Below are 18,548 nucleotides of genomic sequence, written 5' to 3' on the forward strand. Positions count from 1 at the left end.
ACTCCTGACCTCAGGTGATCCGCCCACCTCGGCCTCCCAAAGTGCTGGGATTATAGACATGAGCCACCATGCCTGGCTTGTACATCTGTTTTCCTGCCACGTGGCTTAATGCTTACCCGTGGTTGGTGAGTTTTTTTTAAATGTTAAAGAGATTGTGAGTAGACTGATGAATTCTTAGGTTGCAAGGATAAACTTACTGAAAGTATAGGAGTATATAATATGAAGACCTGACAAAATAATCCATAACTTTCTCCAAAAATAGTATGATGGCCTGAATCTAGATAATTTAAGGCCACTTTTGGTCTGGTATTCTAGGATGATGGTTTATTATGGAGTAACTTTTAAAGAGAAAGTTAAATAATGCTTTTGAACCAGTATTTAACCTGGGATTATTAAACACCAAGGGCTTGATAAAATAATTTAGAATCATAAACTTTTTAACTCAGCATAAGCCAAACATTTAAGCACAGAATCCCCCACTTTATTTATTTATTTATTTCCATAGCATCTGTTAATGTGAATGTCTTTTGGGAAACTGAATTCTCATTTGAAATTCAGAGAGAGTAAATCACTTGCTGAATGAATATTGGGCTGTACTATATTAAATTACTCGTATTAGACTTGTTGACTTACAAAAGGCCCTTCCATGTGGTTCAACCTAATGTCATATGATTGCTTACTACAAGCCTAGAGTCCTAACTTCTGGTTTAGTTCACTTTGAAGATTTAACTTCTGAGGATGTGTTTATACTATCACCATCATCAGGATCAGCTACCAATGCACATTGATTGAGTGCTTATTTTGGGTATAGCTCAGTATTGGCTCTAGAGTTTTGTTTTGTTTTGCTTTGTTTTTAAGGTGTAAGATGAAATCCGCTCAAAACAAGTGACCTGCTGGGTTTACTGTAGACACCAAGTTTTATGAATTTCAAGTGGAGAAGGAATTAGTCTTCCAGTGTATGTTAATAGTTAGTAGGTCTTATTAAAAAAGAAAACGGGCCCTTTGGTTGTTAATGTGTGAGAAATGTTGGTTTAAAAATTAAGTTACTGAGTGGCTCCTTGTACTAAATCAATGTTAATGAGGTTTTGCTGTGCCTGGTTTGCTTTTCCCTTTTTCTCTAACCTGTAATTTTTAAGCTCACTGCATTAGGGATTTCCTCTAATAGTGAGTTCAACCATTAGAAACACAATAAAGTTGTATCCTATCCAACTCAGTTCTTGCCGTAGACCTTCTTTGAAATAAAATGTCTGAAGCTGTTCTGAAAAAATTTTAGTGACTGACTTCATGTATTACATTGAGATGTATTTTCTCATTGCTGTTATTTTGTTATGACTCTTTGAATACTTGATAAATGATACGATTTTAAAATGTGTTTGATATATTTATAGAATGGAAGATGCTAATTCTGAAAAGAGTATAAATGAAGAAAATGGAGAAGTATCAGAAGACCAGTCTCAAAATAAGCACAGTCGTCACAAAAAAAAGAAGCATAAACACAGAAGTAAACATAAGAAACATAAACATTCCTCAGAAGAAGACAAGGATAAAAAACATAAACATAAGCATAAACATAAGAAACACAAAAGAAAAGAGGTTATTGATGCTTCTGATAAAGAGGGTATGTCTCCAGCAAAAAGAACTAAACTTGATGATTTAGCTTTGCTAGAAGACTTGGAAAAACAGAGAGCCTTGATTAAGGCCGAACTTGATAATGAGTTAATGGAAGGAAAGGTCCAGTCTGGTATGGGGCTCATTTTGCAAGGTTATGAGTCTGGCTCTGAAGAAGAGGGGGAGATTCATGAAAAGGCAAGAAACGGAAATAGGTCTAGTACTAGATCTTCAAGTACAAAGGGGAAACTTGAACTTGTGGACAATAAAATTACTACAAAAAAACGAAGTAAAAGCAGATCCAAAGAACGGACTAGACATAGGTCTGATAAAAAGAAAAGTAAGGGGGGTATTGAAATCATTAAAGAGAAAACAACTAGGAGCAAGTCAAAGGAGAGGAAAAAATCTAAAAGCCCATCCAAAAGAAGTAAGTCTCAAGATCAAGCAAGGAAATCAAAATCCCCTACCCTTAGAAGGCGATCTCAAGAGAAAATTGGTAAGGCCAGATCTCCTACTGATGATAAGGTTAAAATTGAAGATAAAAGTAAATCAAAAGATAGGAAAAAATCCCCAATTATAAATGAAAGTAGAAGTCGCGATCGAGGTAAAAAATCTAGATCCCCAGTTGATTTAAGAGGTAAATCCAAAGACAGAAGGTCACGGTCCAAAGAGAGAAAATCAAAACGGTCTGAAACTGATAAAGAAAAGAAGCCAATTAAATCTCCCTCTAAAGATGCTTCATCTGGGAAAGAAAATAGGTCACCCAGTAGAAGACCTGGTCGTAGTCCTAAAAGAAGAAGTTTGTCTCCAAAACCACGTGATAAATCAAGAAGAAGCAGGTCTCCACTTTTGAATGATAGAAGATCTAAGCAGAGCAAATCCCCCTCGCGGACACTGTCTCCTGGGAGAAGAGCCAAGAGCCGATCCTTAGAAAGAAAACGACGAGAACCAGAGAGGAGACGACTTTCTTCTCCAAGGTAACTTGTGTACAAAATGTTAAAGCTTTTTACCAATGCATGAGATTTTAAACGGAAAACTAGAACTTGTGTACAATTAAAAATGAAGTAGTAAGTAAAAATAAAAATAAATGAAGTAGTAATGAGTTTCATAATTTTAAGTAACCCAGTCCATTAACCATGTTAATATTTGCACTTTGTCGATGAGTATTTTAAGTGTAGGTGTTTAACAAATACTGAGCTTGATGATAGAATTGGGTTTTTTCACATTCTTGATTTAATACCTAGTTTGCTAAGGCACTTCTTTCAATCCATGTAATTTGGCTGATAAATCTTCATTGGGGGCGTTTAGAGAGAGGATTATTACTTCATGAACAGTGTAGGCTGAAACTCTTAACTTTGAAAAGGGGGAAAAGTAATCAGTTTAACAATTGTGTTCTGTTCATTCTCTTGTATTTGCATGAGTTTTAAATTTTAACAGTATAAATAGAAACCAATACCAATATTTTTTGGTCCCCAAAGTATAATTAAAATGGAAAATTTTGTATTAATACATATAATCTCATTGTTGAAAAGTAATAGCTCTTAAGCTTAAGAAGAATAGTATATGAAATTATTTTGTACTATTTGAATAATATATTGTCTTAGTTCTTATAAATCCTCATGTGATTATCTTAACTCATGAGGTGAAGGGGCTCTCATAGCTAATTTATAAATGAAATAGAATCAGAGAATGTGTATAATTTACCTAGGATCATAGAACGAAAGTATTTGCGGGGAGGAGTGTTTATACCACTTAAACTACTTTAGAAACGGGTTTCTTAATGTCTTTTTTGTATTTAATATTTAAGTATTATGAAATTGCCAGCCAGGTTTTGCTTATTAAAAGAGTATTGGCTTATACTGTATAAGGATGTTATCAATTCCTAGCCATTTACTGTGTTCATAATAATATTTTCTGTGAATGGGTGTAAATATAAACTCACCCTGAAAATGAAGTCATCATATTTTCAGAGAAATTTCAAATTTTATTTCCAAGTGCTGTGTCTTAAGAGCGTCTTGATTCTTTACTTCCGAGTGGCACTGTAATGAAATAGCCCCTTTTTCCTTTGGCTTCCTGGATTGAGGCGGTGATTAGTTTTACTGATTCTGTTATCTCAAGTGCTTATTAATTATCCTGGTGGTCTTTCAGTTTGCTTTGTTTGAAGAGCAAATTCTGAAGTGTTTATTAAGGACTAGAGCTGAGTATTTGAAACAAAAATATTTTTTAAAATTACAAAAGTGGCGCATACTTATTAAAGAGGAATCCAAATAAGCCTGTAAATTGGCTCCCTTTTCATTTCTCCACTACCACTCCTTAGAAATTTATGTTATCTTAGGTCTTTCTTTGTACAGACAATAACATGGATATGAGGGATTTTTTTTTTTTTTTTTTACAAAACTGGAGTCATATTATTCATATTCACATATGGCTTGCTTTTTTCAGGAAACATTTCTGCGACAAAACATATAGATTGTTTTTCATTCTGCCTAACAGTAACTGGTATTTCAGTGTAGATGTATTATAGTATCATTCTCCTATTGAAACTAATGAAAAATTTAGGTTGGTTCCGGTTTTTCACTATTATATGAGAAGATGTGCATTGGTTATGTGTGAGGTTTCTTTATAGAATAGACTCATAGAAGACCCATAGACTTGCAAAGTCTCAGGGTATGTACATTTACATTTTAGAAAGTTATTGCTAAATTTCCATCCAGGAAAGTTAGATCAATTTCTACTTCTACTTCTATGACTATGTAAACTGCCCCTTTTCCTAAAACTTTATTAGAAAAGTTTAGGAAAACCTTTATTACCAGGATACCATATAGTATTTTGTCACTCTTAAAAGCAAAACAAAAAACCCAAAAATTGTTTTAATCGAAATTTCTTAGGTGACTAGTGAGGGTGAACATTTTTATTTTCTTTATTTTTATTTATTTATTTATTTTATTTAATTTTATTTTTTGAGACGGAGTCTCACTCTGTTGCCAGGCTGGAGTGCAGTGGCGCGGTCTCGGCTCACTGCAACCTCTGCCTCCTGGGTTCAAGCGATTCTCCTGCCTCCGCCTCCCAAGTAGCTGGAATTACAGGCATGCACCACCATGCCCAGCTAATTTTTGTTAGTTTCACCATGTTGGCCAGGTTGGTCTTGAACTCCTGACCTCGTGATCCGCCCACCTCGGCCTCCCAAAGTGTTGGGATTACAGGCCTGAGCCACCGTTTATTTTCATTGCATTTTAGCAGACAACACTCTGTTCCTTCTATACTAGTTTAATTTATCCCATCCGTTTATATATACATATATATACACAAATATATGTGTGTTGTTTTTGTTTTGTTTTGTTTTATTGAGATGGAGTCTCCCTCTTTCGCCCAGGCTGGAGTGCAGTGGTGTGATCTTGGCTCACTGCAACCTCCGCCTCCTGGGTTCAAGCAATTCTCCTGCCTCAGCTTCCCCAAGTAGCTGGGACTACAGGCGCGCGCCACCATGCCCGGCTAAGGTTTTTTTTTTTTTTTTTTTTTTTTTTTTTTTTTGTATTTTTAGTAGAGACGAGGTTTCCCCACATTGGCCAGGCTGGTCTCGAACTCTTGACCTCAGGTTATCTGCCTGCCTTGGCCTCCCAAAGTGTTGGGATTACAGGCGTGAGCCACCACGCCCAGCCCATTTATATTTTTTAACTGGTCTTTTGAGACTGTGCGTGTGTGTGAGCAGATTAAATAAAAGAGTTTCCTCAGATGGCCCTATCAAGAAGTAACCACTACCAAGAAGTAAGCACTATAGATCTGAGTCAAAGTCTACCTTGCTCATTTTGGCTGGATCAGAGAAAGATTCTTGGGTTCTGTATACTGTGCTGAAACGTGCAAGGCAGGTTGTGTTTTTAGGTTTTTATTAAATGAGGAAGGCCGGTTGCAGTGGCTCACGCCTGTAATCCAGCACTTTGGGGAGGCCGAGACGGGTGATCACCTGAGGTGAGGAGTTCGAGACTAGCTTGACCGACATGGAGAAATCCTGTCTCTACTAAAAATTTAAAATTAGCTGGGCATGGTTGCTCATGCCTGTAATCCCAGCTACTCAAGGCTGAGGCAGGAGAATCCCTTGAAGCCGGGAGACGGAGGTTGCAATGAGCCGAGGTCACACCATTACACTACAGCCTGTGCAACAAGAGCGAAACTCCATCTCAAAAAATAATAATAATAATAAATGAGGAAAATGCTGTAAAATTATTTGATTATGGAGACAAACCTATTTACAATCTGACTGTTCAGATTGAATAGTTGTGACCAAACCTGGAATAACATTAAGAAATGTTCAAAACCTGTTTTAAAAAATTAAGCTGTAGAAAGGCCTGTTGTAATACAAATATCACATTAAACAAGAGTAAAATTCACTGAAAGGTACTTGTGTGATAAGTGTTGAAAAGTTGGGTTTTTGTGGGGTTTTTCTGGGGAGGCTGGAGGTCACACTGTCACCCAGGCTGGAGTGCAGTGGCATGATCTCTGCTCACTGCAACCTCTGCCTCCCAGGCTTACGCAGTCCTCCCACTTGAGCCTCCCTATTAGTTGGGACTATAGGCACATGCCACCACACTTGGCTAATTTTTACATTTTTTGTAGAGATAGGGTTTCACCATGTTACCCAGGCTGGTCTCAAACTCATGAGCTTAAGTGATCCATCTGCCTCAGCTTCCCAAAGTGCTGGGATTACAAGTGTGAGCCACCACACCTAGCTACTATTTTTGTTTTTTTCTGAGACAAGTTCTCACTCTGTCACTTAGGCTGCAATGGCACAAACACAGCTACTGCAGCCTCAACCTCATGGGCTCAGGCGGTCCTCCCTCAGCCTCTGAAAGTGCTGGGATTGCAAGTGTGAACCATTGTGCCTGGCCTATTATACTTGACATTAAAAAGAAGATTTTTGGCCGCGCATGGTGGGTCACACCTGTAACCTCAGCACTTTTGGAGGCCAAGGGAGAACCACTTGAGGCCAGGAGTTCAAGACCAGCCTGGGCAACATAGTGAGACCCCCATCACTACAAAACAAAAAATTAGTCAGGTGTGGTGGCATGCCCTTAACGGTTCCAGCTGCTCAGGGGGGCTGAAGTGGAAGGATTGCCTCAGCCTGGGAGGACAAGGCTGCAGTGACCCATGTTTGCGCCACTGCGCCCCAGCCTGGGTGACAGACCCTGTCTCAAAAAAAAAAAAAAAAAGATCCTTAATTGGAGAAATGTCAGGATGTAGAAAGAAAAGGTTGTCAATGAAAATGGAATATTGGAGTAAATGGAGTATTATACTCACTTGGGGAGGTTTTATTTGAGTTGTTTATTTGAAATTAGAATCAGTGACTTTATCAGTATATAAAGAATAACCTTTAGTAATTCTTCAAATTGTGGGACCAGAGGAAATAAGACCTTTCATTGTTTGCCTGCAATAACACCAAAATGTCATTGTGGTCATCTGAGTAAGTTTTGTTACAAAACACATTAATCAGAGTTCACTTTCTTTAGGCTAATGTGGCTTTTCTTATAGATGTTCCTTGCATATAGAAAAAACTCATTTACTTTGATTTATATTTCTTTTAACTTGCATTTGATCCCCTTAAGAACACGACCTCGAGATGATATCCTCAGTAGACGTGAAAGATCAAAAGATGCCAGCCCCATCAATAGGTGGTCTCCAACCCGAAGAAGAAGTAGATCTCCCATTAGAAGGAGGTCTCGTTCCCCACTCAGACGTAGCAGGTCTCCAAGAAGAAGAAGCAGATCTCCTCGGAGAAGGTAAAGACATTTCATCCTTGTGATTCGTTAAACTCTGAATGTTTTTGAACCACCAATGAGCTCAGTTGGTAGGTTTTCTTTTAGACCAGTTTTCTCTGAAAAATCATAGTTGTGTTCCCATGGTTTCCTTTTACCAGCAATCTCTACACATGGGTTTTCTTTTATATCGTTTCCTTTGAATTTTAAACAAATCGTTGCTCATTTAAGATGCAATAAAATTAATCTTTTAAAAGTAAGACTTTTTTCTCTCTTTTATAAATTCAATACTAAATGAGCCAGGCTTGGGGATTTTTTTTTTTTTTAACCGGCAAGGTAGATCATATAGTAGTAAATATATAGCCCAGTTTCTTACATTTTATATTAATTTTGCATATTGATAGTTACTGTAGACTTTGGCAAAGGCCTGTTTAATTTGCCATAGAAACCATTTTATCTGAAGCATATGTAGTCAGTAATAGGTTAAAAAGGTGGTTTATAAAGCGGGGAATCATTTTTTAAAATTCATACATACGTGAAATATTTTGATATAAAACATAAATGGGTATTTGTTCGCCAACCTTTTAACATTTTTAATTGAAGTAATAAATGAATATAATTTTTAAAAAACAAAGGCTTATATTGTAGCCATCTTTACTTATCTTTCAGAATTTTTGTATGCTGTATTCCTAGAAGTGGAAATGCGTGGTCTGAGTACACTCTGGTCAATGAGGGGTTTTATTTTATTTTATTTTTTTGACAAAGTCTCACTCTGTTGCCCAGGCTGGAGTGCAATGGCGCGATCTCACTGCAACCTCCACCTCCTGAGTTCAAGCAATTCTCCTGCCTCAGCCTCTCAAGTAGCAGGGACTACAGAGGTGCGCGTGCCACCATGCCTGGCTTTTTTTGTTGTTGTTGTATTTTTTTAAATAGAGATGGAGTTTCACTGTGTTGGTCAGGCTGGTCTCGAACTCCTGACCCCAAATGCTCCGTTCGTCTCGGCCTCCCAAAGTGCTGGGATTACAAGCGTGAGCCACCACACCCAGCCACAATGAGGGTTTTTAATACTACCCCTCACCCATGTTTCACTTTTGCCTAATTTCATCACACTTTTTTGTTCTTCCAGAGTCAGTATAATCATTGTGATCGTGTATGTATTCATTGCTGAGCAAATAGTTGGGAGAGGAGGGAAGAGAGGACCTTCCTTCTCACACTGCTAGTCTTCTGGCTCCAAGCTGATCTCAAGACTTGCTTTTTTCTCTCTTCCCTTTTCATAAAAAATGTCTTGTGTTCTGAAATTTTATTATGTGCCTCGGTATGTGGATCATTATCCCCATTTATTTTGCTAATTACTAGATAGGCCCTTTAAAGCAGGGAGTTTATGGCCTTCTGGGAAATTTTTGTGCTTTTTTTTTTTTCTTTCTTTCTGTTTTTTCCAATTGGACTGTCTGTATTGTTCCACGTATTAACGTTTTATTCTTGTTTTCCGGAAATAGTATTTTTTATCTCTCAGACAATAGCGAGGTTATTTTGTGAGTTTTTTGTTCTTTATAGTTTTCTTTGCTATATTGTGTTTCTTCCCAGGTTCCTTTTGCTGCATGTTTACCTTTTCATCTGAAGACTTTCCTCACACAGCTGGATCCTTCATTGCTGCCTATTCTGACTTAATATTTAGGTACTGAGAAAGCTGGATGGGCTTTTTCTTCTATTGTGACAGTGTAGAACTTGTCAGCTAGTGGCTATCACTTCAGAGTAATTAGATATTTTTGGATATCAGTGACTGTAGATGTATTTTCTTGGGCTGTGAGTTTTCCGGAATCCTTTCATTTCCTCCTGGGAAATAGACCTGGCTACCAGTAGAGTTCTCTTCCTTCATAATGTAAACTTCCTTATAATCCGTCTATCTTTGGTATGTGCCTCTCAGCATCTGGAGTGACCAACACTTCTCTAGAAAGTAAATCTTAAGTGTTCTGCTAGAATGTGAAGGGAGTGGTTGACATTTTCCACTGAGTTGGGGAGGGGACTGTACCGAGTCTGGCTGTTTATAAAGGCTTTCAATCAATTCTGTCTTCAGCTCTTACCTCACACCATCTTGCAGAGGATAGGGAGTCTCCAATTCCTGAGGCTTTCTGGGGGTGTTGTGACATGTTCTGACTGTTTCTGATTTACCTTGTGTGTTCATGTTGGACCAATATTCAGCTCAATTTGATCTGTTACTATTCTTTACTCCAATTTGCACATTCTGAGATTTTATTCTCATCTCTGCTATCATCTCTCTTGACATTCTCCTTGCCTGAGGGTTTTCCTCCCTTCCCCACCCCACCCCTCCCTTCCCTTCCCATCTTTCTCTTTTCTCTCTCCCCTCTCCCCTCTCCCTTCTCTTCTCTTTTCTTTTCTTTTCTTTCTTGAGGTAGGATCTTGCTCTGTTGTCCAGGCTGGAGTGCAGTGGTGCGATCACGACTCACTGCAGCCTCAACTTCCTGGGCTCAAGGAATCCTCCCAGTAGCTGGGACTATAGGCACGTACCACCACACCCAGCTAATTTTTTTGTATGTTTTGTGGAGACAGGGTTTTGCCATGTTGCCCAGGCTGGTCTCAAACTCCCAAGCTCCCTGCCTGCCTTGGCCTCCCAAAGTGCTGAGATTATATGTGTGTACCACCGTACCCAGCCCCCAGCTTTTTTTTTTTTTAAGTACTCATTTACTGTCATGTTAGTGAGCTTTCTTTAAGTTGAGCTCATTGAAACATACATATAACTTATATAAAGTAAAATGCTTTTTGTTGTAAAGTTGTGTGAATTTTGACAGACACATAAGTCACACTCAAGTTAGAGAACGTTTTCATCACTCCAAGTTCCCTTTTGCCACTTTTCAGTCTCTCCCTTTACTCCAGTGCCTGTGTATACAACCTTGGTGCTATAAGAATACAAAGAAACAGTAGGTGTTTATCCCCATAGAGCTTATATTCAAGTTCAAGTTCATATCCATGGGAATAATTTCTTAGTTCGGAATTTGATAAGGAGTAGGTATGTTTTAGTTATCTTCAGCTAAGCTGATTATCTCAGTCTTTCTGATGTTCTGTTCCTTTACTTAAAATTTTCAAACGACCTTTTTAAAAAATAGACTATATTTTAGAAGAGTTTTAGGTTTACAGCAAAATTGAGTAGAAAGTAGAATTTCTGCATATCCCCTGTGCCCACACATGCATGCCTTTCCCACTTTGACATTTAAAAAAAATGTATACCTGTCTTTTCTTCTTTAAATAGGGACAGAGGTCGGAGGAGCAGATCACGCTTGAGAAGGCGGTCTCGATCACGGGGTGGTCGTAGACGAAGGAGCAGAAGCAAAGTAAAGGAAGATAAATTTAAAGGAAGTCTTTCTGAAGGAATGAAAGTTGAGCAGGAATCTTCGTCTGATGATAAGTAAGAATAGAACTTTCCCATAACTTTGTTTTTCCAGTTTAGAGAAGTCTTATTTGACTTGGAAATTGTTGAATAATTTCCACCAAAATATTATAAGTGGCTCCATTAATTTGGCTCTGAATTTGAAAATTAGTCTTTTGTGAATATTGTGTAGGTCGTATCACAGAGTTAGTGGGCGGTTTTCTGAATTTAGGTGTTTCAGCTTTGGCTGGAGTGAATATTGGGCCTTCATTTTATTGTGAGCCTACCCTTTGTTTTTATTATGAACACTACATACATTAGTCCTGCCAGCCAGAGTTACTAGATTTTGGGAGGAATTTTCTATAAAAGTTTAGACCTTTGAGTTTGTGTTAGATGATACATACTTTGCAATTGAGGCTATTTTGTGATGAGTGTCCTTTTTACAACGTGAAAATGTAGAAACATTTCAAGTGTCTAATACAATTGTGGGGACATTTTTCCCTGTCTCTACAAAAAATACAAAAATTAGCCAGGCCTGGTGGCACACGCCTGTAGTCAGAAGGCTGAGGTGGGAGGATCGCTTGACCCTGGGGGGAGAAGGTTGAAGTGAGCTTGATCACACCACTGCACCTCAGCCTGAGCAAAAAGAGTGAGACCCTGTCTCAAAAAACAAAAATAAATAAAATGCAGACTTGATTGTCTAAGTGGAATATCTCAAAAATAAATGGGACAAATCTAGAGCCATTCTGAACAGGAGGTTATTTGCCTCCCTGGGGACATGTCTGAGGACAATTCTTGTTGTGATTGTTGGCTAGAGGCCAGGGATACTGCATTCTACAATGTACAGGATAACCCCCCCCCCACACACACACACACACAAAAATAACTATCCATATCAAAAAACAAATCATGCTAAGGATGAAAAACCCTGATTAAAACCAGGTGATTAAAGTTGGATGGGGGAAGGGCATTCTACATAGATTCTGATATAATCAGAGTGTAGTTTGCCTATTCTTCTGCAGCAAACATTCAGCAGGTAAGATCATTGAAAAAGTTGCACTGGGAAGGATCATAAAGATTGTGGAGGTGGTATTTGAGGGATAAGTGCGGAGGGTTGGGGGCGGTGTTTCGGAGTAGAGCCACATTCCCCTTCAGATTATATGCACATGTTTGCATGTGCATTTTTGATAGGGAAATACAGGTATAGCTTTCTTGAGCTTTCAGGCGGTTCTGACATCCAGAAAAGGTAGCAATTTACTTATCTTACCCTTGCCGTCATTTTATAGGTGAGAAAACTAAGACTAGTTAGGTAAAGTGACTTTACTAAGGTCATGGAAAAACTAGTGGCAACTTTTGTAAACCTGGAGTTATTTCTTTTATTCCCAATTTTGGTGCCATGAAATAGATGAGAAGAAAACTGAGACAAAGGTTATGTTACTTCCCCACATTCCAAACCAGGCAGTTAACTGAGATGGTTTGGAAATAAAAGTAATAGGACTTAAGACTTTTGCTGTAACTTACTGATACCTGCCTTTAACTTTAAAATGTATAAGGGGTATGGTTTTACAATCTCTTAAGGGTGTTTGAATTTTTCTTTAAGCCTTGAAGACTTTGATGTAGAGGAAGAAGATGAAGAAGCCCTAATAGAACAGAGAAGAATCCAAAGGCAGGCAATTGTTCAGGTATGTGATTTTAATGAAAAATAATCATTATTGTAGTAAAAGATTTTTTTACTTTAACAAAAATGTAACATTAATAACAGTTGAACAGGTCCTTAGAAAAGGAGAGTATATATAAAATTATCTTTGTGAGGTTTGAAAAAATGATCATTTTTTTAGTTACTAAAACTGAGATGGTTGCTGTTTGTTGGGTATACATAGAATTCTGGTTGTTTATACATAGAATTCTGATGTAAACCTCTTCTATAAAACATGAGAATCTGAAGTTTGCTTTCTTTTTAAGTTAATGAACATGTATGAGTATAGAATAAACTGGAGGAATTTTATTTAGCAAAGAATTATGCATGTTACTATGTGAATAAAGTAAATATTTTAATATTTGGTAATGGCAAGTTTTGTAATGTGAATGTGGTGGTTTAAATGAAACATTTGAAAAATAATTTTAAGACTAGAGCCAGATGATGAAGAAGATTGGGTGGGGAAGATCTTGATATAGCCATTTAATTATAAGGTTTGGTGACATGGAAGGTTGTCAGCTCTTCCTTAGAAGACAAAAGGAGAAAACAGCTGTGGCAGCTTACCTAAACACACATAGCAAACCGTAAATCAGGTAACAGTATGCCACGTTGGAGTGAAGGACAGAACTTTCATCACCAGAAAGGAAGTAGGGCAAAACTAATTCCGGAGGAAGCTTACTTTTCTGAGACACTGGTAAAATTGTAGTTAATAAAGTGATATCCCTGAAGATGTGGATGAATCTTTTTTTATTCTTGCTCAGGTCCAGAACCCATTACCTCCAACCCTTGGGGCCATATGTGCTTTGGAACTCAGAAATTTTTGAGTTTTAGAAAGGTGATATGGTGCATCTATTATGTGCCATCAGTGGGGTCTGCAGCAGACCCCATAATCAAACACATTAATATTTCTACAGTGAGGCATACTATAATAGTCACACTGGGGAGAAAATAAGACAATAAATGGTATCTCATCTGATAAGGTCCAGTGTTGCCACCTGATGAATGTGCACCGAAGAAAGAAAAACTTTCAGATTTTTGTGAATTTAGAAATTACGTAAGGGATTGTGGATTTGATTGAACCAATAAATACCTTTTGGTTTGTTACATTATTTGATACGTTCTCTTAACTTTTCACTGCAGCAACTCTTAGCCATGAATGTATTTGGATAGCATCCAATTTTATGAAAGTATTATCTTCTGTATTGTTATTACAGAAATATAAATACCTTGCTGAAGATAGCAATATGTCTGTGCCATCTGAACCAAGCAGCCCTCAGAGCAGTACGAGAACACGATCACCATCTCCAGATGACATTCTGGAGCGAGTAGCTGCTGATGTTAAAGAGTATGAACGGGAAAATGTTGATACATTTGAGGCCTCAGTGAAAGCCAAGCATAATCTAATGACAGTTGAACAGAATAATGGTGAGAGATAGAGTTTTGTCCTGGCGGCGCTTGTCTCTGGATTTTTAGCTCTATAACTATAATAAGAGACCTTATTTGGGGTGGGATTGGGAAAAGTAAAGGGGATTAGACATGTTGCTTCTGCTAAATATTGCAGTAATATAATATTAAATATGTCCTTACAAATGTTCTCTATAAATGGGTTTTTATTAGTTCACGTATCCTGAATAGTATACTGAACTCTCACATACTCATTACCTTTTGTTTTGCTTGCTATTTTAAAGCAAATCCAATTATGATTTTATTCCCCCTCTGAGTACTTTGTTTGTATCTCTATCAGTTAAGAACATTAATGTTTTAAAACATTAAATAAGAGGTTTCCACTTTTTGGTTACCCCAAAAGATAGTTTGTATAGGAAAGGCAGAGTAAATACATGTTTATTATTTTCTTTATTTTTAGAATAGAGTTGGTGCCCTAGCAACCTCCAGAGATATCTAATGAGATTTTGACTGTTTTGTTAGGTGTTCATCATTTGGTGTCATTATGTGCTTGATGTGTTTCGATCTGGTGCTGTTATTTTTCTTTCTGAAGCTCAGATTGGTCTCTCTAACTGGGTTGGGGAAAGGAGCCCTTTTTCAGTTGATTTCTCTTGTCCTTTTGGCCCAGCCCTTTAGTATTCAATATAGCTTTCTTACTTTCTAGAACAGGAACCAGCAAACTTTTTGTCTAAGAGGTTAGGTAGTAAATGGTTGAGCCTTTAGTAATTATATTGGCCTTTTCCTCTACAGTTCCATATAGTGAACTTGTTGGAGGGCAGGAACCTGCCACAGACAATACATGGTTATTATTATTATTTTTTTTTTTTTTAAGAGACAGAGTCTCACTCTGTCACTGAGGCTAGAGTGCAGTGGCGCGATCTCGGCTCACTACAAGCTCCGCGTCCCGGGTTCACGCCGTTCTCCTGCCTCAGCCTCCCGAGTAGCTGGGACTACAGGCGCCTGCCACCACGCCTGGCTAATTTTTGTATTTTTAGTAGAGGCAGGGTTTCACTGTGTTGGCCAGGATAGTCTCGATCTCCTGACCTCGTGATCTGCCTGTCGGCCTCCCAAAGTGCTGGGATTACAGGCGTGAGCCACCGCGCCCGGCTGACAGTACATTGTTGAACGGACATGGCTATGTTCCAGAAAAAACTTTGGCACTGAAATTTGAATTTCATCTAATTTTCACTTGCCACAAAGTATTCTGTTTCCCCCCTCCCCGAACACTTACAAATGTAAAAATAGGCCATACAGAAAGAAGCAGCCAGCTAGATTTGGCTCACAGTCTGTGTATAGTTTACTGACTCCTGTTCTAGCAAGATGCACAGGTTTATCTTGTGCATGTCCTGCCCAGAGCAGAATCAGCTATTTTTCCAAGGATCCCTGGTTCCATTTAATAGGAAATGCCATTTAGACATCACAGCACACTTACTAGTGTCTGTGATTTCTGGGCCTTTGCACTGGACAAAGTTAGGAAGTAGATACTCTTTTGGAAAGGAGGAGTTTACACAGATATTGCCAATTTAAAATTGAGATTATAGGGGTTTATTAACTTAAGATTTTATATTTCTATCTCTTTTATTACAGTGAAAAATTTAGTTCCTAACATGATTACTGATAGGTTATCTTGAAACTTATACACATAAGACATCAGTATGATTATCGTTACTAGATGTACTAACTGTGGCTTAAAATTTCAGTGGTTGTTTTTAGGATACATTCTAAGTTGTATAGGCACAATTATCTGTCTTTTAGAATCATTTGAAATCTCTATATGGTATGCCACAAATTTGATAGGCTTAGGTTTATTTTCATTTGCTTTTGATTTTAGGAATCATCTTTTTTTTCTTAATAATACATTCTTTCATGTATGTGTGTATATGTTGTATCCTACCTACCCACACAAAACCGGACTATACATAGAACAATATGCTTTTCCTCACTCCTTTTTATAGGCTCTGCCATAGTTTATTCAGTCATTCTTTGATATTTGAATTGTGTCCAGTTTTTGCCTGTTCATTGGGTACTGATTATAATGGCGTTGTGCATTAAGTCATTCTTTAATTCTTGGCCACTGTATTTTATGATAGTTCCCTAGAAGTGGGATTGCCGGGTCAGAAGAGGGAGTGAATATATAATTTTGCTATGTATTACCAAATTCCACTCTTTTATAAGGGTTATACCATTTTGCCGTCTTTCTGAGTGCTTGTATATCCAGAGCCTTGCTACCAGAATGTTGTTGGACTTTTGGATGTTTAGCTAGTATCAGAGGTCAGAAATTGATACCTCATTGTAGTTTTAATTTGCATTTCCCTTAATGTAAGTGATAATGAGCATGCGTTCATATGGTTAAAACGACTGGATTTTTTTTTCTAGAAACTTCTTTTATTTTTTAGCCAAGTTTTCTATGGGATTATTGGACTTTTAAAGGGAGAGATACATAGAGATTTAGATCTATAGTGGAAATATTAACCTTTTGGGATTTAAGGTGCAAATAACCTTTTTTAAAGATGAGCTTTTATTTTAATATAAAGTCATTGCGCTTAGCTATTAGCTTATTCATGTAAACTAAGAATAGTAAAAGTTAACATTGGGTCTTTCAACTTTTTTTTTTTTTTTTTTTTTTTTTGAGCCAGAGTCTAATTCTGTCGCCCACGCTGGAGTACAGTGGCGCGATCTCAGCTCACTGCTACCTCCCTCTCCCAGGTTCAAGCAATTCTCCTGCCTCAGCCTCCCAAGTAGCTGGCATTACAGGCACCTGCCACCATGCCCGACTAATTTTTGTATTTTTAGTAGAGATGGCGTTACGCCTTGTTGGCCAGGCTGGTGTCAAACTCCTGACCTCAGGTGTTCCACCCGCCGCGGCCTCCCAAAGTGCTGGGATTACAGGCGTGAGCCACCATGCCCGGCCGGTCTTTCAACTTTCTGAAATGCACTCTGTTACTAAAAAGTGAATACCTTTATGTATCATAAATGTTAATAAAGTGATTCTAAATTGAATACTGTTGGGAAACTGATGTGCAAGAGGGCAAAAATGTTTGAATTACTATTAATGACTTTCCATTCACTTATTTTGTGTTTTAAATCGTCTCTTCACTTTGCAAACATTAATGCTAATTTCCTTTAAGGTTCATCTCAGAAGAAGTTGTTGGCACCTGATATGTTTACAGAATCTGATGATATGTTTGCTGCGTATTTTGATGTAAGTTATTTTAAATCAAGTGTTAAAACAAAAAAAAATAACAAATATATGGGTGTGTATATACATATAGAGAAAGAAGAATAAAGCAAATGTAATAAATATTTTGAACAGTGTGGGTGAAAGGAATCTGAAAACTACTAGTTTTGCATCTTATAAGTCTAAAATTAATGTCAAAAATTTTAAGACAGGTATGGCAGAACAATTTGAGAGCTTTATAAAAATCAAACACCAAATGATAAACATGTAGTCATTTGTACAGTATTGTATACTTAAATACATACACATACATGTGGTAGTTAGGTGCCATAAGGAGATACCAGTATTTTCTAGGTCTTTATTAGAATAGACTCCACTTTGGGGCCTCTATATTATATTAATAGGTGATTGAGAACTTATTAATAGAATTTATTGAAGAATTGGAAATGTTATAAGGAGTAGATTAAGAAATTTTGGTGATTTCGCCATTTTTTTCTTAAATTTTTATCAATGCCTTATGTTGGAAGTCTTAAACTATGAACATGGTCAAACTTGGGGACATTTTCAGTATAAATTTCAAAGGACATGAGAAGAGGCCTTCATAAGAGGAGGTAGAGAAGATAAATGTAACAGGGAAAATAAAAATGTGGTAAGATAAATAGTCATGTATATGTATGTATACACACACACGCACACACACACACACACACACACACACACACACACACACACACACACACACACACACACACACACACACACACAGCAATAGGAACACCAACCTATAAATGAATTAGGAGAGGATGAAATGAGAATTGACCCAATTTTGGTGTCAGTACTCATTTGCTTGGTTGATATTGAAGGGTCTTCTGGGTATCTCGGAGAGTAAGGTGCAATAAAGAATCATCAGAAGGGCCTGGCGTGGTGGCTCACGCCTGTAATCCCAGCACTTTGGGAGGCCAAGACGGGTGGATCACGAGGTCAGGAGATAGAGACCATCCTGGCTAACACGGTGAAACCCCGTCTGTACTAAAAATACAAAAAAAATTAGCCGGGCATGGTGGTGGGCGCCTGTAGTCCCAGCTACTCGGGAGGCTGAGGCAGGAGAATGGAGTGAACCAGAGAGGCGGAGCTTGCAGTGAGCGGAGGTCGCGCCACTGCACTCCAGCCTGGGCGACAAAGCAAGACTCCATCTCAAAAAAAAAAAAAAAAAAAAAAAAAACAATCATCAGGAGTACCATATATTCTTATTTTTCAATTTTCCACGTAGTGTCAACTAGTGCAGCCAGTGACTTACTACATTTCATGCATGTATGGGAAGAACACAAATGATATAACAGCTATAGAAATTTGTATCTGGTTTTGAGTTATTTTCTTTTTTTTTCTCTTTTGTTTTGAGATAGGGTCTCACTTTGTCCCAGACTAAAGTGCGGAGTGCAGTAATTAGTGACATCATGGCTCACTGCAGCCTTGAATTCCTGGGCTCAAGCGATC

General features: G+C 37.8%; 1 protein-coding gene across 6 annotated transcripts in view; it reads left to right on the forward strand.

The window, feature by feature from the left end:
* PRP4K (pre-mRNA processing factor kinase PRP4K) overlaps nt 1–18,548 on the forward strand; it is a 40,724-nt gene that overhangs the window by 8,778 nt on the left and 13,398 nt on the right. For all 6 annotated transcript variants that reach the window (XR_010140192.1, XR_010140188.1, XR_010140189.1 and 3 more), the window contains 6 exon segments: nt 1,389–2,585; nt 7,206–7,379; nt 10,621–10,776; nt 12,338–12,419; nt 13,648–13,858; nt 17,005–17,078. Coding sequence is in view for 1 of the 6 variants with exons in the window: in NM_001132751.2 (NP_001126223.1) it covers nt 1,389–2,585; nt 7,206–7,379; nt 10,621–10,776; nt 12,338–12,419; nt 13,648–13,858; nt 17,005–17,078 (1,894 nt within the window). In the remaining 5 variants the exon portion in view is untranslated.

This window comes from Pongo abelii, chromosome 5, assembly GCF_028885655.2.
Source record: "Pongo abelii isolate AG06213 chromosome 5, NHGRI_mPonAbe1-v2.0_pri, whole genome shotgun sequence".
Taxonomy (NCBI): domain Eukaryota; kingdom Metazoa; phylum Chordata; class Mammalia; order Primates; family Hominidae; genus Pongo; species Pongo abelii.